At 50.3% G+C, this 25,205-nt stretch overlaps 1 protein-coding gene across 2 annotated transcripts; it reads left to right on the forward strand.

Moving 5' to 3' along the window:
* The first annotated feature begins 3,439 nt into the window (after positions 1–3,439).
* On the forward strand, positions 3,440–24,751 carry ASB1 (ankyrin repeat and SOCS box containing 1). 2 transcript variants are annotated; one of them, XM_081242340.1, is made up of 5 exons: positions 3,440–3,542; positions 7,586–7,727; positions 9,801–10,103; positions 17,260–17,645; positions 18,838–24,751. In XM_081242340.1, the coding sequence occupies exons 1-5, from the start codon at positions 3,503–3,505 to the stop codon at positions 19,041–19,043; spliced, it is 1,077 nt and encodes a 358-aa protein (XP_081098466.1). In that variant the 5' UTR covers positions 3,440–3,502; the 3' UTR covers positions 19,044–24,751. The 2 variants fall into 2 exon arrangements, with proteins under 2 accessions (XP_081098466.1, XP_081098465.1); XM_081242339.1 differs by lacking the exon at positions 3,440–3,542 and adding an exon at positions 6,546–7,255 and having other exon boundaries at positions 7,581–7,727.
* The last annotated feature ends 454 nt before the right edge of the window (positions 24,752–25,205 follow it).

The following is a 25,205-nucleotide window of genomic DNA, read 5'->3' on the forward strand; positions in this document are numbered from 1 at the left end:
GAAAGGGGGTTGAGGCCCGAGGCCCCGACAGCAGACGCCCCAAACACAGGCCCAGGGGCCCAGGATCAGGAGAGCTGCCCGTTTCCCACCCTGCGGGGTGGCCGTCTGCTGCCCCGTCCTGGGCTGGGCTCCGGGGGTCGAGCTGCCGGCAGCACCAGCACCGCCAAGCCCGGGGCAGGAGCCCTCCCCCCGCGGAGCTTGGGGCTCTGGCTTCTAGCTGCCCCAGCACCTGCAGCGTTTCCAGAGGAGGTCCTGGCTCCCTGCAGCGGCGAGGGGACGTTTACAGAAAAAAATGTCCAACAATAGCGTTCTGGCTCAGGAGGTCCGGGAAGGGGCAAGGACTCCTCTCTGTAAACATTATGCCTTAATGAGCAACACTGTAGCAACATCTCTCACGCATCTGATTATTTCCCTAGAATAAACGCTTAGAAGAGCAATTTCTGGTCAAGGATGATGAACATTTTATGCCAAGTTGCCCTCCAGAAAGACTGGTCCAGACTCCAAGGAGGGATCATTTGCAGACATTGGGTGTTTTGCTTTGGGGACACAGATAAGTGGGCTGCTGTGGGGCAGGCCTGAGCTGTCAGATGTCAGCAGGAGGCCACGGGGGATTTTGGGGTAGGAGGAAGTGACGGGGTGGGAAAATGCCAGGGTGCCCCTGGGACTTGGAGGGGTGCAGGGACAGCCCCCTACTCTGCCTGAAGGTGGCACTGGCCCTGTGTCTGTCCAGGGCTGCTGCTCCCAGAGCTGTGGCAGCACCAGGGAGTTCCTGTTGGGAGGGGGTCGGTCGTGTGATCTGATGAATTCCATCTGTTCCATTCATTGGCAGCCCTTTGTCGGTGGGTGTTTTGGGCTTAAAGGACCTGGAGGGAAGGTGAGACCTGAGGAGAGGCGGCTGCAGGGCTGGACGGTCCTGGGTTTGAGTCCTGACTGGGCCACTGTGTGTTGTGGGCGCGGTACCAAGACTCCCTGACCTCAGGGCCGTGAAAAAAACAGGGCGAGCGTTAGTGCTACCTCCAGTACCTGATGGTGTTGAGAGCATTGACCCATGCCCAGCAGGCAGTTAGGAGAAGGGGTGGGATGCCTCTGACCCAGTGGGGCCTCAGGTCTTTCTAGAGAACAGACGGGATCCCCAGGGCAATATCAGAGCCAGGCGCCCGCAGGGAGTGACACTCTGCTCAGGCCACTTAACCTCTGGATACAAAGGCCCTGATATTGGGACGGGGTGGGGGGGTGAGGGGGTGGGGGGGCAGTGCAGCTGAAGCTGGCTGGGGCAGGTGTCTCAGCCTGGCTGCATTCAAATCATCTGGGAGCCTCAAAAATCCTGATGCCCAGGCCACATCGTAGATCGCCTGCATCAGGATCTCTGGGGTGGGGTGGCATCAGGCTTGCTTTTTTTTTTTTTTTTAAATAACTGTGGTAAGATATACATAATAAACTTTACCATTTTAACCTTAAGTGCACAGTTTTGTAGTGAGTACATTCACTGTTGTGCAACCAAGCGACCTCCAGAACTTTATCGTCTCTCAAACTGAAACTCCGGGCCCATTAAACAACTTGCCGCTCTCCCTCCCCCAGCCCCTGGCACCACCATCTACTTTCTGTCTCTATGACTTTGACTTCTCTAGGAAACTCATGAGTGGAATCAAACAGTATTCGCCTTTTGGTGACTGGCTTCTTTCTTTCTTTTTTTTTTTTTTTTTGCGGTACGCGGGCCCCTCACTGCTGCGGCCCCTCCCGTTGCGGAGCACAGGCTCGGGACGCGCAGGCTCAGCGGCCATGGCTCACGGGCCCAGCCGCTCCGCGGCATGTGGGATCTTCCCGGACTGGGGCACGAACCCGTGTCCCCTGCATCGGCAGGCGGACTCTCAACCACTGCGCCACCAGGGAAGCCCTTGGTGACTGGCTTCTTTCACTCAGCTTGGTGTCCTTAAGGTTCACGCATGCTGTAATATGCGTTAGAATTTCCTTCCCTTTTAAGGCTGAATGATATCCCACCATATGGGTAGACCACACTGTTTACCCACCCATTCATCGCTGATGGACACTTGGGTGGTCCAGGCTTCTGAGTTTTTCAAGCTCCCAGGTGTTTCCGAGGTGCAGGTCTGGTGGAGGGCCAGTGGGCATGGCAAGCCCCTGGCTCCCTGGAGGGCACATCACTCCTGGCTTTCCTGCCAGCGGTGGTCTCTGCTGTTATCAAGCCCGAACAGAGCTGCAGGAAGCTCCCTTCCCCCAACAGACACCCCTGCAGGGCCTGCTGTCCAGGTGGTGCCACCCACTGAACTTGAGCACTCCTCCTGGGATGCAAAGCCCCTCCGTGTGGCTCCACCTACGCCAGGCCGGTCCTGTGATTACAACACAGGCCAGGCCAGCGGGTCATATGCACGCTTGCTGGCGGGGTCTCCAGCCTCACACGCATCGGTCCCCTGCTGGAGCTCCTTTTCTCCACCTGTAAAACTCGGAACACGCTCTTCACCTGTCCTCAGTCCCCCCTCCCTGCCCGTCTGCTGGAGACCTCCTTCTCCTTCTCCTGCAGAACCCTTCTCCCCAGCCGTGGGGAGCGTGGAAGGAGCCTAAGGAATCCATGCTTACAAATCAAAACTCAGTACACATGGCCCGACATTATTTTAATAAGCGAGTGGGCAAGAAAAGTTATTTCTTTGTTCACTAATTTATTCAATAAACGCTTTGTGTCAGGCACTGGGCTATAGTAATTTGATAGACATGATTCCTGACTTCATGGAAGGAATTTCGGGGGGGCATTCACCTAATACCACAGTAATATATGCCCAGCCGTGCCGTGCCCCTCCAGCAGAATCTGTTGCAAGGAACAGAGCTGGAAGTCCCCCACCTTCACGTCCACGCTCTCCCGGGGCTGCTCCCAGTCCCCGGCTGAGCGCGCGGGGACACAGTGGCGCTGAGCCATCGCTGCCCGGCGCAGGCCTCCTTTAGCCGGCACTCCCAGGGGACGGCCATTCAGCCCGGCTCAGGTGGGATTCAAACCCCGGCCCGAACCTCCCGCGGCCCCGCCCACACCCTCCCGGCAGAAGGCCTCGCCCTTTCCTTGGGGGCGGGGACGGGCCCGACCAACCAGAGTTCCCAGAACATGCAAATTAGCTCCGTCCCCCAGGTGAGCGTGATTTCCCAGAGTCCTCTGCTGCTTCTGTGGTGAAACACAGCCCCGGTGGGGCCCGACGGCGCGCGCCCCCGACAGCCCGCACCCCTGAGCACGCGTCTCCGACAGCGCGCGCCCGGCGCCGCCCCTCGTTCGTCCTCACATCGGGAGCGAAGCGGGAGGTGGAGGTCCTGGCGCCCTGCTAGAGGCGCCAGAAGCCCCTGAGGGCGGCGCGCGCCCGCCGGAAGCCGCGCCCCCGACACGGCCCACAGCCTGAGGCGCCGGAAGTGGTCCCGGTCGCGGTCGCGCTGCTTCCGGTCTGCGGGAGGCGCTCCGGGCGGGGGCCGCGGGGGAGGCGGGCAGCCGACGGGCTGAAGGCCGGCACCCATGGCGGAGGGCGGCGGGCGGGTCGGACCTGGGCCCGCAGGTAACGTGCGCGCGGCCGCCGGGCCGCGGGGCGGCGGGGGGCCGGGGCGGCTGCCCGGGCCGGGTCCCTGCGTGTTGCCCTGCGGCCGGCCGGGACCCACGGAGCCGCGCCCCGCAGCCGGGGGTCGGTCAGCGCGGCTCACGGGGTGCCCGGCTGCCCGGCTTCGCGAGAGCAGCCCTCGCGCCGATTTCCCCTCCTGTGGAACTTGCACCGTAACTGCCAGCCGGCTGGCCTCTAGGGCTGGATGGGACCCCAACTGTAAAGAGAGGACGTGGGTCATCCTCCAGCTCTGAGCGCAGCGGTCGGGAGAGCCCCCAGAGGTCAGCTCCCGGGAGGGCGGGTGCCTTCTCTCCATCCTGACATCGGTCCCCCTCAACAACCGCCCCCCTCCCCGCACAGGCCAGGGACAGCGATAACGCCACCCCCAGCGAGCTGTCAGTGACACAGCAGGTCCAGGGGCCCTTGCCCACCGGCAGAGGAGGCAGCCGTGCCATAGTTTGGTTTAGGCGGCTAGAAAGGCTCGCGCCCCAAATAGCCATCTGACTGAGGGTCTCCACCTTGAACTATTCCTGCCAAACAAATGTGAATTTGCGGGGAGTGCGTTTGCCCCGCTTCGGGAGAGGCTTCCTTTTAACCTGCGGGGTCGGGGGTGGGGGGAGGTGCCCTCCTGGTCTGTTGTCTCAGTTTGCCCCGGGTACCAAATGCTTCTGTGTGCCCTGGACTTTACACGCTCACCCGTGTCTCTGGAGAGATACCTCTCCAAAGAGTTTATTAGTTAGAAATAAACTAAGGAGTTTATTACTCTTAAATGTGCCAGAATTTAAGGTATAATGTTGATTTGGAGACGGGTGTAACTAGTGCCTTTCATCCCTCCCACCATCCATTCATTCATCCAACAAACGGTTTATTGAGGACCTGCTATTGGCTGGACCTGGCTGGGGCTGGGGATACTGCAGTGAATAAAAATACAAACAAAGCCTTTTCCGTCCTGGGCTTCGGTTGGTATTGACTTTGACCCCAGGGACAGCCAGGACCTTAGGGTCTGGGACATCACTTCACGTGAGAGTGCGGGATGGACTGAGAGGTGTTCACTTGGGGGAAGAGGACTGGCAGCTGCTTCCCAGTGTGGAGAAGAGTCTTGTGGCAGGAAGACTGGCTCTGCCTTAAACAGAGGCACTCTTGTCCATATCCAGGCGGTGCTGTTTTACTATTTAGTGTGTTGCAGGCCTGGGACTAGAGGGGCCAGAGTTAAAGCTTAACTTCTGTGTCGAGTAATTGTGTTGTCATTGGAGAAGCTGATCAGAAAAATGCAAACTTAAAGTTATCTTGGAGCTGGAGCTGGGGAAGAGGAGGCTGTGTTGACCTGGGCAGGTAGTGGGTCAAAAAGAGGCCAGCAAAGGGAGGCCTAGGGGAGAACTTAGCAAAAGTTTGTCAGTCTCCTTACCCCTTCTGAATCTTACCCCTACTTTGAACTTTTTCAGCCTGTGGAGTGAAACTGGGGGATAACTACAGTGGAGGATAACTACCGAAGGAGGATTGGCACGGGGGCCCAAGGGGTCCTTGAGGCCTGCCTGTTGATCTGCTGCAGGTCTGGTTGGGGCATGAGCTCGAGTGACCCGTGCGTTTGTGAACCCTCGCTGCTCTGCCCACCTGCCTGTGGCCTTTGTGTCTTACCTCTGCCATTGAACTATTAAATCCTGGAGTGTAAGGAAACGTACGCATCACCCCTGTTGTATTGTGGCCCAGCCTTGTATACAGTAGGTACTCAAAAGAGATTTGATTTGAATGTAAAAAACAACTTCAGCATTGGAGAGAGTCCACCTGTGGCAGGGTGTGCTTTAAACTGTGCGTGGTCACACACTAGGACAGCTGGCACCGTGGGGACTTGAATGAAGGCCGTCTGAGTTCATGCGCTTTCCTTATGCCCCTCTCTGTGCAATTATGTTTATAAAGCTCTTAATTATCTAGAGATATTTTGGGCTCCAGTGTGAGGTGAAGAACTCAATTACAGTTGACCCTTGACGACACGGGGTGGGGGTTGCCAAACCCCTGCACAGTCAAAAATCCCCATAAAACTTTACAGTTGGCCCTCCATATTCGAGGTTCTGCATCTAAGAATTCAGCCAACTGCGGATTGTGTAGTGTAGTATGTATTTAGTGAGAAAAATCCATGTGTGAGTGGACCCACATAGTTCAGACCATGCTATTCAAGGGTCAGCTGTAGGTATCTAATTGTACAAATTTGATGACTACAGTTGACTATTGAACAACTTGGGGGTTGATCTGCATATAACTTATAGTCGGTCCTCTGCATCTGAGGTTCCTAGGCATCTGTGGATTCAACCAACCACAGATCGTGCAGTATTGTGCTATTTACTGTTGAAAATATCTACATGTAAGTGGACCCCTGCAGATGAAACCTGCGTTGTTCAGTGATCAACGGTACTTGTTCTAGTCCATTCAGGATGTAATAACAGAATAGACTGGATGGCTTATAAACAACAGAAATTTATTTCTCACAGCTCTGGTGGTTGGAAAGTCCAAGACTAAGACACGGGCAGATTTGATGTCTGGTGAGGGCTTGCTTCCTGGTTCCTAGGTGGCTGTCTTCTCACTGTGTCCTCACGTGGTGGAGGGGGTGAGGGAGCTCTCCAGGGTCTCTTTTATAAGGGCACTAATCCCATTCATGAGGGCTCCACCCTCATGACCTAAAGGTCCTACCTCTTACTAATCACCTTGGGGGTTAGGACTCCCATCATATTATTTGGCAGGGCATTTTGGGGGACACAAACGTTCAGTTTATAGCAACTACTACTCCCATTCCTCACTGATTTTGTTGCCCGTTTCTCACATACCAAGGTTTTTATACTAAGCTCTTTTCTGGGCAGTTGATTGTTTGATCTATTTATCTTTTTATTCTGTTGAGAGAGAATTTCTATTATCTAGTAGGGTAGATCTCTTCTCATACATACTAAAAAAAACAAAAAGTGATTCTTATTTTTATTTCCAAATAAACTTCTAGAAGATTTTTGTCACATCTCATATAAAAACCCCAAAGAGATTTGTTAAACCTCTTAATTTATTTGGTATCACTTAAACTTTTCCTAGCATTGACTCTCACTCAAGTACATGGTATGGTTTTCACCATTTATTCTAGTCTTTATTGTTTTTCTGTTTTCTGTCTTCATTGTATAGGGCTGGCTTTCTATTTGTATGCATGTATTTAAAAATTTTCCTTTTTACTGTGGTGCAGCTTATATTCAAAAAAGTACACCCATCTTAGGTTACTGTCAGATTTGTCACTCACGGGGACTCTCGCGTGGCAAGGCCATTTCCCAGATCCCATGGCAGAGTCATTCAGGTTACAAGCAGCAGTGTTTTTCTGGCTGTTGAGTTTTGCCAAAGTCAGGTGGCCTTTTGTAATGTAGCAGCTGATTATATGGTTTTTCCCAATACTAAGACATTCTTGGAATAAATTAGAGTAATTTTATGGTGACTCTTTTTTTTTTTTTTTTTTGCGGTATGCGGGCCTCTCACTGTTGTGGCCTCTCCCCTTGCAGAGCACAGGCTCCGGATGCGCAGGCTCAGCAGCCATGGCTCACGGGCCTAGCCGCTCTGCGGCATGTGGGATCTTCCCAGACCGGGGCACGAACCCGTGTCCCCTGCATCGGCAGGCGGACTCTCAACCACTGCGCCACCAGGGAAGCCCTATGGTGACTCTTTTGATACATATTTTAAATTTCACTTTGTTAGTATTTTATTTAGGATCTTTATCCTTAACTAGTTTTGGCTCATTATCGCCCACCCCATCAAAGTTTTAAAATCTTGCCAGGTTTGGTGTCAGGAGTGTGCTAGCTTCATTAAGGGAAACTTTCTACATTTTTCTGGCTCTGGAAGTTTCTGGAGCAGGGGAATGATGTGTTCTTGAGAGTTGGAGAGCACCTGTGTTGGGCAGAGGCAGGGCTGGTGGCCGAGGGTGGCCCCTCACAGTTGGTGTTGGCAAGGCTTCCCTGAGCTGACAGGCGCCCCTCTCTTCAGTGCAGGTCCGAATCTGAAGGAGTGGCTGAGGGAGCAGTTTTGTGACCATCCGCTGGAGCGCTGTGAGGACACGAGGCTCCACGATGCAGCCTATGTGGGGGACCTCCAGACCCTCCGGAGCCTGCTGCAGGAGGAGAGCTACCGGATGTGAGCGCGGCTGCCTGCCTCGGGGCTGCCCAGGGTTTGGCCTGTGGGTCTGCATGAAGCTAAGGCTCGGGAGCTGTGAGGGAGGCACTGCGGTCTCCGATTTGCAGGTGGAGACCCTGAGCATTTGCACTTTCCGAGGATGGGAAAAGAGGGGATGGCCGGAAGCGTGGTCAGACTTGTAGGCCACAGCCTGATGGCGAGGGCAGAGAGACCCGAGTTCAAGTCCAGTTCTGTCACTGACCTTTGTATTTTTCGGCAACTTCTGGTGCTCTCTGGGCGTCAGCTTCCCTGACGTTACCCTTGACGACAGCCTCATTACTGTCTTCAACAGCGGCCCTGCTCCCTTGCGAGTCTCTTCTGGCTCTTTATCCTAAGGCGCACGCATAAATTCTCCTCCCTTAATTATTGCATCGTTATCCCCCTTTGGGCCCGGACTTCCTGATGGACCAAACCTGTACAGCGTTCCTGACGCGCTCTCCTCTGGCTTCTCAGGGCCTCAGTCATCTGCCTCCAGGGCCTGGGGCTCAGCGTCTGGCCAGCTGTCTCATTACCCAGGGACATGCTCCTTTGGTTGGTAGCGCCCTGCCTGTTGCCTTGCCACATCCTGCTCGCTCCTCCAGACCGGCTCAAGCACCTCATGGCATCGGAGTCTTGCTGTTACTTTTCCCCACTCGAGACACCCGGGGAGCACAGAGACTCTGCCTGTTCTCCGTGTGTCTAAGATTGGAGTCTCAAGTAGACTTGAAACTCACCTGCAGCCAGAAACTCCTTCAGGCTCTTTCTGTGTTTCTGTTTCCCCTCCAGGGCTAGGATGGCAGTGAGTTGATAGAAGAAATGCCTGTGTATTGATACTGAAACTTAGACCACTTTTCGGGGACAGTTCCCAAGAGAAGGATTTCTAACAATACAAGAACAAGTTTCTTCTTTCCCTTCTAATGTCTTAACATTATTTCATTAGAATAGATATTCATGTTAAAAATTAAAAAGCGCCAAAGAGCCAGAAAGGATCGTCATAAAGAGAAATTAGGTGGATTGCACATGAATATTTAACATGAATGACTCAAGTCCAAAGAAAACCTTAAATTTGCAGATATAACAGTAGAATAAAGTAGAGTTAAGCTACTAAAATAGACCAAGTATGTTCATATTGCTTTTTCAAGTACCGTTTTTCTTTCTTTCACTCAGGTTCAGTGAATCTCTGGTCTCTTGACGATATTTTGCTATTGCTATGTACTATTTTGGTGATGAGTCCTTGGAGCATTCCTTGGCCTCCTTGGCTAGTGGAAGCTAGTAACCAGCTGAAGGAGGAAGCCTGACCTGCTGCATGTTTCTGGGTCACTGCTTTAGTGATCTGTATTCCTCAGCTTTGTTCAGAGCTGCGCTGGGAGCTTGAGGTGAAGAGCCTCAGCTGGTCACGTGATGGGTCCATGCATTGCATGACCCTGGCATCCCTTGATGTGGGGGGAGTCGTGGTCTGAGTGTCACTTGCAATGAGGGCTGAGCCTGGACGGTTTCCCTCTGCTGCTGCTGGCCAGGAGTGTGGTGATTCCTGCAGGCTGTCCTTTGTGCTGTGTCAGAGGTAGAGGGACCACAGTGGTCACCTAGCCCCAGTGAGGATACCGAGGCCCAGAGAGCGGTCCAGCCTCAGGCCTTCACAGGTAGTAGCTGGTGAAGAGGGGCCTCGGGGCCCTGACCTAGGTCCCGAGCAGGTGTGCTGTCCTCCATCCTGCGCTGCCTCCCGGGCAGGCCCTTCTCCCCTTTGTGGAGCAAAGAGCTTTGGACCGTGAGTTAGGAAATTGGAGATCTTAACTCTAGTGCTCAGCAGTCTTACCTGCACCTCGAATTTCCTCATCTGTAGAACTGGGCTCTTAATTTATTGCCTGTCTTGCCTCAGGCGTGGACACAGCAGGGTGGGTACGTGAAAGCATGTCATGCAACAAGAGCACCTGGAAGCATTATTAAAGCGAAGGCTGCCCTCCTGCTCCGTGTCTCAGGGTCCCGCCCGAGAGGAGGTGGAGTGGCTGGCCGTCTCCCAGCGCCCCTCCCAGCCTGGCTCCCTGTGCTCTCTCGCAGCCGCATCAACGAGAAGTCTGTGTGGTGCTGCGGCTGGCTGCCCTGCACACCACTGCGCATCGCGGCCACAGCAGGCCACGGGAACTGCGTGGACTTCCTGATCCGGAAGGGGGCTGAGGTGGACCTGGTGGACGTGAAGGGACAGACGGCCCTGTACGTGGCCGTGGTGAACGGGCACCTGGAGAGCGCCCAGATCCTTCTGGAGGCCGGCGCCGACCCCAATGGAAGCCGGCACCACCGCAGCACCCCTGTCTACCACGCCTCCCGGGTGGGCAGGGCAGACATCCTGAAGGCCCTCATCAGGTCAGTACCACAGGGGCCGGGCCACCGTTGCCCTGCGATTGCCACCACGGGGAGCGTGGCTGCGTGAGCAGGTTCTCGCAGCCACATTCTCATTTCTTGTTTTCTGTATTTGCCTTTTTTTTCTCTCTCTCTCCAATTAGACTTGTTAGAGGATTTGTCTATTTTGTTAGTCTTTCTAAAGAGCTGCTTCTTAGCTTTATCAGTTCTCTTATTTTTTTACTTACTGATTAATTTCTATGTTTATCTTTATTTTTTCTCATTTTCTTTAATTTTACTTAATATTTTCCCTAACTTTCTGAGTTGCATGCTTATTCATTTTTTTCTTGATTAATAATGTAAACTTTCAAGGTTATGAATTTACCTTTGTCTATAGCTTTGGCTGTGTCTGCTAAGCTTTTTTCTCTTTTTTTTTTTTTTTTTTTTTGCGGTACGCAGGCCTCTCACTGTTGTGGCCTCTCCCGCTGTGGAGCACAGGCTCCAGACGCGCAGGCTCAGCGGTCATGGCTGACGGGCCCAGCCGCTCCGCAGCATGTGTGATCTTCCCAGACCGGGGCACGAACCCGTGTCCCCTGCATCGGCAGGTGGACTCTCAACCACTGTGACACCAGGGAAGCCCCTTTTCTCATTTTTTGAATCAGTATAATCGAAGTTGATTTCCTCTTTGTTCTTATAGTTATGGAGGAGAAAGTTTTAATAAAAACTTTTGTGAACGTCCAGTTTTATTGTATTGTGCTCAGATAACACGGACCATATAATTTCCATTTTGAAGATTCTTTGGGCTTTTTTAAAATTATTTTTTTAATGTCCAACTACGTTGTTGTGGATACTTGTAATAAAGTATATAACCACAGGGTTTTATTTGTATAGTACAAGATGACAGCCTCAGTTATGTTATTCAGACTCCCTCTCTCTCATTTCTTTTTACATCTTTAACCATTGGATCTGCCCCAAATTCAGAGAAGTCTGTTAGTCTGTAATTACTGTTGTGATTTGTCAGTTTCCTCTTGTATTTCTAATAATTTTGCTTACCATATTTTCATGCTCATTGGGCTCATGAAAGTTCTTGCTTATGGATTGTGCCCTTTATCAAACCAAAAGGAGACCATTGGTTTCATCGAGGGCTCATTTATGTAGCATTCTGTAACTTTTAGTTTTAATCTTAGTGGGTTTAAGTAATTCTTTGTGAGCTCACTTTTACTGTTTGACTGTCTGGGATTCTTTTGTTTTTTTTAGGTGATACAAATGAACTTTTATTTCACACTTAAGGAAGTGGATAGTCTCCGAGAACTGCAAAATGGGGTGAAAAGCAAGAAGCTTTTGTAGGATAAAGGGATTCTTTGTTTTTTAATACGGTTAACATTGTTGCCATAGCTGATGTTAGGTCTATTACTGTTGTCTTTCTGTGTCTTAACTTTACCTTTATTTTATATCTTTTTTCCATGATCTGTGTTTTCTTTGCTTTCCCTTTCTGTGGTTTTAGACCATTTCTGGTCTTATTTTAATTGTACTAACGGTTACCTTTTTAAAAATTTGAGCCAGATTGCATTTTCAGTCTCATGTCTCCAGTGACTTCTTTCTACTAAAGATGCTTCCTTGCCCAGCAGCCCCCGCCACCCCCACCCGCCACCCCCCGCCGGCTCTAGAGGCTGTTTGTTCTGTGGCTGGACTGAGTGCAGTTCAGGTAGCTGGTTGTCGGTGTGGGAAAGTATTACAGGAGAGGGTTACAGCATTGTTACGGCCTGCATTGGGGGTGTTCTGAGGAGCAGGGACCTGGTGTCGCCCTCGCCCAGTGCAGGACATGGTTTTTTAAATCAGGTACTGAGAATATATTATATCAAAAGGATTTATATATTAAATGGCTTTGGAATTGACTTCTGGAAAGATAATTGAGGGTGAGGTGATGGTTATACTGGCGGGTGATGAAGACGTGATGATGCTTTTTTCTTTCTTCCCCTTCTTTTGAAGGATTTCTAGCCTGATAATCTAAACCACCTCAGTCCCGTATCTTTGCATCTTGGAGAATGTAAGTCATTAATTTGGAGATGTCTTTCAGTAGGATCAATCCATGAAATTTCATCTTGGTTCTAGAAATCCCATAAGGCATTTCAGTCAATTCATGATGCACAACTGCTTTGAATTAACTGCAGCCTTGACTTTCAGATATATTTACAGGTGCCCTTCTTGAGGAAGCGTTATTAAGACATTTTGCTGCCCCGCTGGAGCACAGGACATTACTTTTACAGTGAGGTACCAAGAGCATATATTGTTCTATTGAAAAGTTTTCTGGGTTCTAAATTACCAGATAATTGACTTCTGGAAAATGGGGTTAAGTTACTGAACAGATAATACAATCTAAACACAATCTAAACGCAACTCCTGCCTTCCCTGTGTCATTGTCCCTCATAGGCAGGGCTCTCTTCTGTCACTGTTGTGATTTGGTGTCCCTCTGCAAGTAACCTCCATTTTGTTACTTCTCATTTCCCTTGGTATATATTACTGATGTTTTTCTAAAAAGGTAAGGAGTGGTATTTCTGTATGTGCAAAAGTTACACTGATTTATTGAGTCGTCCCGGTGGTTCCTTGCCAGTGATATTAAAAGCAGTAGGGGAATTTTGGAAAATATTCAGGATTAAAATTAACTGGATCCCATCCATTATATATTTATGAGTGGATGAAGGACTGTCTTTCCCATAGCTCAGCTAATACCAGATTGTCTTATTGCCCCAAATTACAAACATTCTAGAAGACATATCTGTAAGAATAAGGAGACAAAGCAGTATCACTGCTTGAAATCTAGTTCTCTTAATTGGCTGAGTGTGTGAAATGAAATAGCGGTTTCTGCTTGGTTTGGTATGTGTTTTAGAATGTTTCTCTTGTCACTCCTAGGATATCCTGGAGAATATTGGGTGATATTTGCGTTTGTAGTGGCTGACGATGCTGCGTGGCATCAGTGGGGAAGCAGGTTGTCATGTGAGCTCATGGGTCTGTGCTGTCCTTTCTCTTCCTCAGCTCTGTGCTGCTGACAGGCAGCAGTGTCCCTTCCAGGGGGAAGTTCCTTTGGATGCTTGGAATAGTACTGAAGAGACGGCTGATAAAACATGATTGCTGGCTGTGAGTGGTGGCCAGCTGTTTTTATTAAGGCATGGAAAACGATGCTCTCCCCTCCGCCCTGGACCCCTGCGTGTCAGGCCCCATCATCATTACTTCCTACATTCTGTCATTTCCTAATTCAGATGAAATATGTGATGACAAAGTTTGTGAGGCACTGCAGCACTGTCTAGGGCAATGGAAGCTCAAGTACACAGGTGCTGGCTAATGTTCACTCACGGTAGAGCTGGGTACCGCCTTTTGGGCAGCAGTCTCACCGAAGTGAGGCTGTGCTCTTCTCGTTACGTCCTCTCAGGTTGCACATGTTTTCAGTTGGTCCCAATACTGCTGGTGTTCACTTTCATGTTTTGATTAAGGTGGTGTCTGCCAGCTTTTTCCATTGTAAAGCTCCTCTTTTTCCCTCTGTAATTAAAAAATATTTTTGTGGCTAGGTACTTTGGAACCATGTATATATCCTATTCCTCATCAGATTTTTAATTTATTCATTTATTTATGTTAGACTCATGGTTTCCTGTGGAGTTACAATTATTCTAGGCTCTTGTGTACTTTGCCTGATTCATCCCTGGAATTAGTCATTTCTCCAAGGAATCCTGGTTTCTTTTCGTGGCGAATGCTGTTTAAAAGCTAAGATGTGGGCGCTAGGAGTGCTTATTGCTTATGGGGTGTCACTGTTTTCAGCCTCTCCTACTGGACAGAGCTAAGGTTACTTAAACATGTTTCTGTCTACATTTCTGTATCTATTATACATTGACAGTTACAGAGTTCACCCTGATGCCTCTAATCCAATCCAGCACCACAGGGTTCATCCTACTTTTCTCCCTTTCCAAATTTATTATTCTTTTGCAACATTGAGAGACCTGGTTCCCTTACCTTTAACATGTTAACTTATTTTGCCAAAATCCCGTGTATTGAACCAGCTGCCCCTCCCACACATGCCTCCTCCCCCGCCATGGGCCGTAGCACCATTGCAAGGCAGCATCCTTAGCAGGCACCCTCTTCACTCGGCCAGGACTCCCAACAGCTTGAGCAGGCCGCCCTCCCTACTGTAGTCAGTGGCCCCTGCTTAGTGTAAAATGACCCAGCTGGTAGTTTGTGCTTGGCCTGGAAGAACCCTAAATGTCCCATAGAAAGCCATGTATTTGGGCGTCCTTGGGTGCAAGGACAAGGGCAGGTCCCTTGAGGGGATCCTGAAGGCTCTGCCTGTAGAGTCGTTTAGAGATTGGCTCTGGTGGAAAAGGAGGCTTCCGGGTCAGGTGGCCCCTGCATCGGCCTGTGTGAGATGCATCCTCACATCTGGGCTGTCTCTGGGAGTCAGAAGAGGAGAGTCCTGGGCAGCCGTACAGATCAGCTCAGGGACTGTCGTGAGTGCTCCCACCTCTGGCGGCTGCGCGAGGCTGCCTTGCTGTGCTTCCTGCCCTAGGTCCTTCTAGGTGAATCTGATGCTGGGAATGGGCTGGCTACTCTGGATGTTCAGTGTGCCTGAAAAGAAGAGCCACACTGGCGGGCAGGACATGATGGCACCAACTGGATACACAGTTGGGTTAAGTATTTCTTTTTGCTTGCAGTTTTTAAGGATTGCTGTTTAATTTTTTTTTTTTTTTTTTTTTTTTTGGTGGTACGTGGGCCTCTCACTGTTGTGGCCTCTCCCGTTGCGGAGCACAGGCTCCGGACGCGCAGGCTCAGCGGCCATGGCTCAAGGGCCCAGCCACTCCGCGGCACGTGGGATCTTCCCGGACTGGGGCATGAACCTGTGTCCCCTGCATCGGCAGGCAGACTCTCAACCACTGCGCCACCAGGGAAGCCCCTAGTTTTTTATAGTATGTATTTACGTGGTTCCAAAGTCAAATCTATAAAACAGAGTATATTAAAAGCAGTCTAGCTTCCATCCTCATCTGCTTCATCCCTGCCCATAGATAACCATTTAAAAGGTTTTGTGGTTTATCCTTCCATCATTAAAAAATAGGCAGATATGTGTATGTGTCTAGGCGTGTGTCATGTACACATTGGTATTGCAGCCTCCTCCCCAGGATAAACAGTGGCATACTTCACGTTCATCGTCCTGCTTTTCTCACTATCAATCAGGGTGTCCTGGAGGCCACTGCAGAGCAGTCCTTAGCCCTGCTCCTCGTTCCTTTTCAGATGGTGCAGCGCTCCTTTATGTGGATGGGCCAGGCCCTCTTGACGAACCTGTGGCTCGTTTCCTGCCTTTGGCTATTACGGGTACTGTTTTAATGAATTGCCTTGTGTATGCATCTTTTCAGAGTTTTGCAAAGGTGTCTTGGGACTAGATTCCAGGAGTTGTGATTGGTGAGTCAGAGGGTACATGCATAGGTAAGTTTGCCATCTATCACCAGATTTCCCTCTACAGGGATCGCTCCATTGTGCCTGGCCCCCAGCGATGAATAGGACTTCCTTTTTCTTTAAAGCTTGGTCAGTAAGTTTTTGGATTTTTCCCAATCTGATAGGTGAGAAGTGGTGTCTCGAGTAGTTTTAATTTGCATTTCTGTTGTGAGTGAGGCTGAGCTTCTTTTCATCTGGTTGAGAGCTGTTTGCTCGTGTGTCTGTATCCATCTCTGGCTCATTTATCTATAGAGCTGTTGATCTTTTCCTTTTAGAAGGTCTCTATATGTTAAGGATGTCAACCCTTTGTAACATTTCCCCCAATTTGTCACTTATTGTTTTACTTTACTTATGTTAAAAAAGCTTTGTTTTTATATCTTTTCCTGGTCTTCCAAATCCACTTTATAATCAACTTATGTAGCTCCAGGGATGTTATTTTTATGTATTTACATTTATAGTCAACTTATTTAGTTCTGGGGAGGGTATTTTCATTTATATAATAAACTTAGGGAAAATGACATCTTAATGATATTGAGTCTTCTTGTCTAAGACTATGGTGTGTCTTTCTATTTCCTTAGGTCTACTTATGTGACTTTCAGTAGTATTTTATAATTTTACTCATGCAAATTTTGGACATATACTGTTAAGTTTATGCTTAGATATCTCACTTTAAAATTTATTTTGCTATCAGAAATGAGGTCTTTTTCATTTTACCTTTCAACTTGTTTTTGTTTGTATATAGAAGGCTGTTGGTTTAAAACTTGCTACTTTAATAAATTCTCTCATTGCTTGTTAACTGCATTTTCATTATTTAAGGCTTTCCAGACAGTTATATCCTCTGTAAATAGGGAAAGTTTTACCTCTTCCTTTCCAATTTTAGTCAACTAATTGCTTTCTCTTGTCTAATTGCACTAGTACTTAAAAAAAAAAAAAAAGAGTCTTTAAAACTAGTGGGCTGGAAAGTGGGGCTGTGTGCCTTGATTCCGGCAGAGCTGCTGCTCGTGTTCCCCCACTAGGCGAGAGGCTGACTTCTGGGTTGAGGAAATATTTTTTATCATGTTAAGGAAATATCCATTACTTTCTTTTTTATTAAGTATTTGCAAACATGCTTAAGTGTTGAGTTTTGTTATATGCCTTTTTTTTGCATCTATGTAGATAATCATGGATTTTCCCCTTAGTTCTATGAATATGATGGATTATGTTAATAGAGTTTCTAATTTAAGAACTACCCCCTGGAATAACCCCCATGAGGTCATTGTATGTTGCTTTCTTAATGTTTTTAGATTCTCTTTGCTAATGTCTTATTGGAGGTTGTTAAGTTGATATTGGTAAGTGCAGTTGGTTGGTAGTTTCTCTTTACGGTGTGGCCTTTGTCAGGTTTGGAGATTATTGTTTTGTTAATTTCATAAGCTGAATTTGGAAGTTTTCCTTCTTTTTCTTTGCTTTGAAATAGTTAAACTAGCCATGGGATTGTTGGATCTTCAAAGGTTTGAAAGAACTCCCTTACAAGTTCTTTTGCGTGAGTGGATTCCAAGGTTCCTAACTACCGTGGTACCTGCTGGTGGTCACGGGACCACTGTGACTGGGGGGCTCTCCGGTGCTCCCAGCGCTCCTGGAGTTCGGGCCCATCTCCACCGGGTGCCGTGGGGATGCGTTGGCTGCGGTTGGCCTGCTGTGAGGTCTCACTGTCCATGTGTCTACCCTGCAGGTACGGGGCCGACGTCGATGTCAACCACCACCTGACTCCTGATGTCCAGCCCCCTTTCTCCCGGCGGCTCACCTCCTTGGTGGTCTGCCCTCTGTACATCAGCGCAGCCTACCACAACCTCCAGTGCTTCAAGCTGCTCCTGCAGGCTGGGGCAAACCCGGACTTCAACTGCAACGGTCCCGTCAATACGCAGGGCTTCTACAGGGGCTCCCCCGGGTGCGTCATGGATGCTGTCCTGCGTCACGGCTGTGAGGCGGCCTTCGTTAGCCTGCTTGTGGAGTTCGGAGCCAACCTGAACCTGGTGAAGTGGGAATCCTTGGGCCCAGAGTCAAGAGGCAGAAGGAAGGTGGACCCTGAGGCTCTGCAGGTCTTTAAAGAGGCCAGAAGTAAGTGGCCTTAGTTGAACTCTGACTGGCAGTCTCTTTAAGTCAATTGAATGAGCCAAGTTGTAGCAATTAAAAAAAAAAAACAACCTCCAACTAAGCACTTGGTCAAAACCTTCAGTGAGGGCTAGGAATTTTCTAGAATGGTCTTCCAGATTGGTCTTCTCTTTTTAAATTCCCAGACACTAAGACTTAATACCAAGAAATCTATCAAAGTGCATGTTCTCAGAGTTCCTAGAATTATGTTCTCTTTACCCCTTTGCTCTGCTTTGTGATCCCAGATTCTTTCACTGCTGTGTTTATGGCTTTTAAGTGTTTGCTTTACGACAAATTGCAAGCCCTTCCTTCTCTAGGGCGCCTCACTTCCCCTTGTTCAGTTCCACTCAAATACCATTGTTCTGCATTGTGTGCTAGGTATGATTTTTGTTAGAATAAGGTCTACAGTTTGCTTATTCATGAAGAAGGATTTTGCCCGTGAATTAAGTTGACGGCCAGGGAGTTCGCAGTGGATCCGTGGCTTGGCAGTTGTTGTCCTTCTCTCTCCAGGACTCAGAAGTTGACCCTGTGCGCCCTCTGACCCGCCCACACCCTGCCCCTTTCCCGTCTGGGTCTTGAGGGCATCTGAGTGACCACCTTTTCCCCAGTCCCTTACCTCTCGCAGAACTTACGTTTGTTGTGTTCTTGTTACTGGCCTTCCTTAAACCAGTCATTAAAACCTGGTCCTGTTGAGACTTCCCCAGAAGAGGTGCTTGCTGGTCAGCTGGAGCCGCACTGACAGAGTTAGGCACCCTGTGCTCACGCCTGTTGCACACGCAGAGACACGGCGAGGCTTTTTCTGACCCAGAGCAGAACTGTCAGCCTGCCCTCCTCCCGTGTTGCTCGGCCTGTCCCCTCCAGACCCCCTTGGAGCTTCTGGGAGGGACCAAGAGCAGAGACTGACAGAGGGCAGAGGGCAGTTTTTCACACCTGCTGGGGCTTGCAGTGGTCAGCTCTGTTTCTCTGTCTAGGGAATTCCACAGGGTTGAGCGGATGACAAGACCTTTCTCAGCAGGGCCTGCTCTCCTCTGGAGGTGGGAGTGGCAGCGAGCATTAGCGCAGTTCCGCCTGTCCTCACAGCCAGCGTGTGGTCTGTAGGGTTAGGAGAGGCATTTAACCTCTCTCCCTCTGTCTCTCCCTTTCTTCCCATGCGTTCCAGGTGTCCCCAGGACCTTGCTGAATCTGTGCCGCGTGGCCGTGAGAAGAGCGCTTGGCAAATACCGACTCCATCTGATTCCCTCGCTGCCTCTGCCGGACCCCATAAAAAAGTTTCTACTGTATGAGCAGAATTCGCGAGCAGTGGTTGACTGCAGTGAGGAGGAAGCAATCTGCAGATCAAGTCGACACCGATTCTTGCCCCTGTGACCACGTCCTGTGCTGCTGACTAAATCCCACCTGGCTGTTGGTGAAGCGGAATCAGCCTTGTTCTCATGGACTGTACTCCATCTCAGGTGCTTGGGGCGTCGGACAGTCCTTAGGTCGGTATCAGCCGAAAGGCTCTTATAAAACTTAATTTTGTTCTTCCTCAATATCTGTGTTTTGGAAATTAATGAAATGGGCCTTGAAATGTGAGCAAGTTTGGGCTGAGGTTGGAGGCCTGCTAACGTCCCCAGTGGGGGGACTAGCACTCCCAGAACTGTGCTTCTGCGTTTACCTCTCAACTTGATAGCTTGATTAACGCGAAATGCAAAGGAGTCTTAGTATAAAAGTGCAGAGATGCAGTTCCTGAACTTACTAGTTTGTTTTCCCTGCTCCTGGGGTAGACGTGTGACATTTATCACGCGCACCCCCTTTCCTTGCCGCTTCACTGTCCTCTCCGTGTGGCGGAGGCGTCATACTAATCGTCTTCGTTCAAGGATGGTTTCCTAGCCACATGGACTGGCTTTACTGCCTCACAGTCAATACCTGCACTTGTTCACAGCCTCTTGAGGTAACGCTCAGCGTTCTGCAGCGCTGCACCTGTTCTGATACCTACCTGTGCCTAGCATCATGCCAACAGGTCTCATGAGTTCTCTGCCATTTCACTTTGGGGAGCTTCCAGACAGTTGATTGATTTTAGGAGGCCAATGCTGAAATAGCCAGTAATTGACTGCCTACATTCGGACCAAGGACCGTCCAACAGCATTCACTGCCAGTTCTAAAAGAAGAAGATGCCTGCGGCGCTGTCTTCTAGTCCCTGCACGTACCAGAAAGTGGAAACTTTAGTCATCTTCTGGATGGTTCTAAGCTTTCAGTTGCTTTGTGTTCAGTGGACAAGACATCTGGTGTTTGGTTGATTGACCTTCACTTTTTTGGACCTAATGTCTTGGTAGTTGCTCCTAGAACCGAAGAAAGGGGATAGCAGTGAGGTCAGAGGTCTTCCCCTGGCCTGCTGGGGGTGGTGAGAAGTGAGAGGAATGAGCTGGCTTGTCACCTGACGGACGGCTCGGCTGTGGGCGGGGCTCACTCTCACACCTGGGCTGCGCGGCCAGGTGTGTGGCCATGTCGGCACAGGTGGGCCAGTGGCTGCCTCTTTAGAGCATCCAGGTGCTGCTGTTTCCAGGGAAATCACATCTGGTAATTTGAGGCCTCAGGGCCATTGTGTGGATCCCGGATGATTCTGACCTTTAGAAGTGTTTAGAAACAGGCAGATTTCAAATCTGTATTTGGATTTTCTACAATAAGAGAAATCTAATTTGTAACAATTGAACTAATGATAGGGGTTTATTTAATTATTAGCGTCTTTATGTGTCTTCACCGACCAGACAGGCAGTGCCTGGTCATTGTCTTCTGTGGCTTGAGGATGGAATTCTGAACTCCACCTCCTGTGTCATGGATGGACGTGTGTTGGAAAGCCAGGCTGGCCCGTATATGCACGTATGAGGTCTGAGGGGAGAACAGCCATCGATGATTTGGGGGGGCGCCGATATAGCCGCTGGAGGCTTCACCTCATAACAATCGGTGGCCAAGGCGTAAGTGTTGGATGGCTTCTGAGGCCCGAGACCGGGCTGTGTGCTGCTCCTCGGGACGGGGTGCCTGCTTGGCTGGTCGCATTCCGAGCTCGGAGTCACGAGAGGCTTCCTGAGAGGAGAAGAGCTGCGGGTGGGCGGCCGATGTGGCCCTTTGCAGCCGGAGCCGAGCGCTGCAGGGCTTCAGCCCGGGCCCGGGATCAGCTGCGTTCCTGTGGCACTTGTGGTGGGACCACACCACAGTTGGACTGCGGCTGGGCCAGGAGCTGCGGGGAGCTGGGGCTCTGCCTGCATTTAGGGAAGGGTGGTGTGGAAGCTCGGGCCACCCAGAGGTGGGCTGGGACGCTGGAGGGGGCTTCATGTCACTGCGGGTGTGTCAGCGCTGGCTTGTCACCTCCTTGGTCGGTCTGAGAGAGGAGTATCAGGAGTGGTTAGCTCCCCTTACTTTTTAAGCTCTTGCAGCTGCCCTTTGGCTCGGGTTCCCTGCGGGTGAGCCATGCTGCAGGCTCGCAGGACACTGAGTTTGCCCTGCTGGGTGTTTTCTGCAGGGGTCTGTTAGGGACAGAGCCTCCCCAGCCCGGCCCTGGGTAGGAGGGTGTCTCTGTTCTCAGACCTTCTGGAAGGCAGCATGTGGGAATGCTGCCAGCGCGGGGGTCCCAGGCGTGCCGGTGCGACCTTGGGGCTGCACCAGCAGAGTGGGTGTCAGCCTCCTTTGCAGGTGAAGTGAGTGCAGGGCTTGTTTCTGGGGGATGGAACCGCTTTTCTGGGGTCTCTCTGGAAGGAGCGGACTGAGTCAACGCTCATTGTTGGGCCTGGCCCAGAGCTGGCCGGGGAGGCAGTGGGACTGGGGAGGGGTTGAGCCGGGGAGTGGGGCCCCTGAGCATGGTGTGCTCAGGGCCGGTCCGCAGGGGCCAGGGCCTCAGCTCTTCCTTTGCAGAGACAGGTTGGCTTTCTCTTTGTGCAGCCAACTTTTAGAGATTTTTTCACAATCCCAGCAACTTCGAGGTTCATGCTCTGGTTTGACATTTCACAGCTGCCAAACCTGAATCTGAACATAGCGTAGATAGCTACTTAAGGTCATTCCTGCTTGTTTTGAGTGACGCTTTGCTAAAGCTCCCTTTTTCTTTTGTTGGCAGGGATAAGATACAGAATAGGCAAAAGTAACTCTCTCCATCAGAGCACTTTATAAACTCATGTTTCTAAGCCCTGGGGCACCAGTCCCACAGAGCCAGGAAACGTGATGGTACTTGATGCAGCTGCAGCCCCAGAGCCCTCCGCAGGGAGGGGCCTGATGGACCAGTGGGAAGGAGCCCGAGGTCCCCCAGCCTGGTCCCGGGAGTGTCCTGCTGTTGCCCCTGCTGGGGCGCCTGCCGGCCACTGAACGGAGTCCTGTGCCTGGGCCTTGGCTGCTGCGGACAGGCGGGGGTGGGGGGGAGGTGTGTGGTGGAGGCAGCGCTGACACCTCTGAGAACCTCTGAGAATTCAGCTGTGGCATCCTGGGTGGCGTTTCTGCATGTATTTCCAGAACCCATCAGTGTCATACATATCTGTGCCTTTTCATATTACTTAAGCTATTTATGTATTTATTTACTTATTTATGCCCTACCTTGTTCCAGAAGAGGGTTTAAGGCAGTGATGCTTAGTTTTTGATGTTCTCTTTTGACATTTGATAAGTTGTAGTCAACATGCGCTTGTTGTTAAACAGGCAGTTTTAAAAAAAGAAAGGACAATTAGCAGTTTCCTGATGTTGAATATGTTTCTGTTATCAGGCCTGAGTGCCATCATTTTAATTTTGTCCTCTTGCTTCCATGAGTTGATTCTTCAAATAAAAGGTTCATGCATAAATAGAAAGAGAGGAACGTGCAGCCAAGGTCAGGCTGAGCAAAGGAAAACCTGCCCTAGAGAGAAGCGCTCTCCTGTGCTTGCTGCCTCCTGCCTGGCCTTGAGCAGGTCCTGTTCCCAGGGAGGCTGCTCTCTTACACGGGCCGGGTCTGGCCGTGCCTTTCCCACGGAGCTTTTGGGAGGACACGTGAGAGAACGTATGTGAAAGCACTTTGCACTTAAGCCATCCCTGCGACGTGTGCACTGCTGTCCTTGTGAGTGTGGTCCCTCTTCTCAGTGGATGGGTCTTCGAGGCCATGATGGTGCTGGGACAGCCTGTGATCTTGGTGGTCGGCTGGGCTTGTGCCCCAGGGGGCAGCGAGAATCACGGCGCCCATGGCATAGGCCTCCTGTGCAGGTCGGAAGTACAAGGACACATGTTAAATAGTATAGGAAGTCAGGTTCATTCAATTTAAAGGGTTGTCTTTTATTCTGAGATTACGTCCTTCCTAATTTGGGTGATAAAATGTCCTCTTATGTAATGAAGGTGATACTAGAGGGCAATATTTTTACTTTAAAATGCTCCTGGTTGCAGAATAAAACGTCGGCTGCCCTTTTGTCAAAGCACAGAATTTCTTATTGAGTTTGCCTGTCTCTGAAATCCAGCATCGGGGACCCGCAGTCTCGCTACAGTGTATGTTTACGTGCCGAGGAGTTTCTCTTGGAGTCTTGAAACATCCTGTACGTGGTTGAAGGAGAGCCCAGCATCTGCTCTGCCTGGTAGTCCAAGAACAAGCTCTGAGATCACTGCGTGAGCTGTTAGGAAGTGCGTGCTTGTGTCCTGCCCACGGCAGAGCAACGTCCCTGGGGTGATGGGCCTCTGGCCTCCCCGAATCCCCTGAGAGACACTCCCAGGAGGTTCATGTGGCCTCCTCAGCGACGCTGCCCCTGACCTCAGGCCTGGGCACCTGAGGCACCCCCGAGCGATGGCGCTGGGGGTGGGCCTTCTGGCGCCGGGGCTGCCGACTTCTGCTTGTGCCCCTCTCAGCCGCCTGCCACTCAGTGGCCAGTCCCGAGGGGTCTGGGTTCCCCGCCAGCTTGGCTCTCCCTCCTGGAAGTGCCTCATTTGCCACATGACCTCTCTCTCCCTCGCTCGCTTATGCCTCACTTCTCTCCTCATCCCCCGCCCCCAACCGGACTCTCTTGATGTGGACTAAAATAACTGATGTGCACACGTGAGTGGTTAGTGGGATCACGTCCTAGGAGAATTCCATGGTGGGGGGGGACGTGCAGAGTTTGAAGTGCAGTGACGTGTGGAATATATGCTATAAATTCTAGGAAGACAGTCGGATGGAGAAGAGAGGTGGGGGAAGGGTGACTTCTGTTGCCTTAACTTGTAATTGCTCAGTGTCTGGAATGCTTGGGGAGCTTTTCTTTTTTTAAGTCGCTTGGATTTCAGATCTCTCCCAAGTGACGTATGCATGTGCATACGTGCAGTTTAGTGTGGTATTTGTGAGCACGGCTCTGCCGTGTGTATAACATCAGTTTGCTGCTGTGATTTAGCCAGCAGTGCCCCTGCTCCGCGCTGCGGTGTTTGCACAGCTCCTGCTGCTTCTGTTTGGGGTCGGGCACGTGAGGTGTGACACGCACTGGGGCCCGTGTGCCTGCACACATGCTGAAGGGGAACGCTGACCATCATCCCTCAGTTTCTCCTTCCTCCTTTGGTAATGACTGTGTGCTTGCCCGCAGCAGCTGGGACCATGACTGTTCTTTGCACTTGTGCCTGGTTAAGAGCTTTCAGAAATACAGTGGACATCTTTGATATGTTATTATAACTTTAGTAAATGCTTTATTCCCCTTTACTTTCCCCCAATGCCTTAATTTTGTGGACTGTTTATCTCATTGGATAGAAGAACTGACCATGTGAAATCTTTGTACATGAACTTCAGGTAGAAGAAGCTGGCTCTTTGGAGAGTTCCTAATGCTTCGAAGAGAAGGGCTCATCTAACACAGGAGTTTTAAACTGCTCCGGGGGACCCTGGTGCTCTAGGGAGGCACCCAAAACGTTGCCCAGGTTTAAATTGATGGATGAGCCTGTTTTACTTGGTGGGGTTTCTAGTTTGAAGAGAGTGTGCCCCTAAAAGTGGTTGAAACACATGGCTTTCAGTCAGGATGACACTGTCCCTACTGTGCTCTGTCGGGTGGGGAGGTGGTGGAGACTGCGGGCCCCTGTTCTTTGTGACTTCGTTTGAAAGTGGGAGGGTGAGGTGTGAAGCTTCGGGAGTGAATGAACTAAATAAAGCATTTATTCATCTCTCAGTGACTCCCTGGCATGTCTCTCCGTTTGCTGTTTCAGATGTTTTCTTTGTTCCTCACACCGATGCCCAACCCCCTACCCCCATATGTACACTTCTCCTGCTCTACTGAAAGATGGCCTCACTTTCAGTCTACCTCAAAACCAGCTGCATCTGTGTGGCAGAGATTGCTGGTTTTCCTTCATTGCCTCCATCTATGATAACAGACCCACAGTTCTAGCTGGAGACTTGAATTCTCTGAATAGGGCTTCATTTCCCAGACTTCTTGTAGCTCGATGTGGCCATTTACCATAGCTCCTTCCTGAAATCCCATTAAAGTTACAGGGAATTTTAATTTTTTAAAAAGGCATAAATCCACTAGGATGACTATACGTAGCAACAAAATTTTGGAACCTCTCGAGAAAATAGATGAATGGTAACTGACTTAGAAATACCCGAGGAGA

This window comes from Mesoplodon bidens (genome assembly GCF_964165515.1).
Source record: "Mesoplodon bidens genome assembly, chromosome: 8".
Lineage (NCBI taxonomy): Eukaryota > Metazoa > Chordata > Mammalia > Artiodactyla > Ziphiidae > Mesoplodon > Mesoplodon bidens.

What these genes read in the sequence shown, in the direction of transcription:
- ASB1 (XM_081242339.1), top strand. Translation starts at nt 7,032, where the DNA reads ATGGTGACTCTTTTTTTTTTTTTTTTTTGCGGTATGCGGGCCTCTCAC. An exon ending in ATCCTGAAGGCCCTCATCAG is followed by an intron (nt 10,104 to 17,259) that starts GTCAGTACCACA and finishes TCTACCCTGCAG; the next exon opens with GTACGGGGCCGACGTCGATG. An exon ending in GGTCTTTAAAGAGGCCAGAA is followed by an intron (nt 17,646 to 18,837) that starts GTAAGTGGCCTT and finishes CATGCGTTCCAG; the next exon opens with GTGTCCCCAGGACCTTGCTG.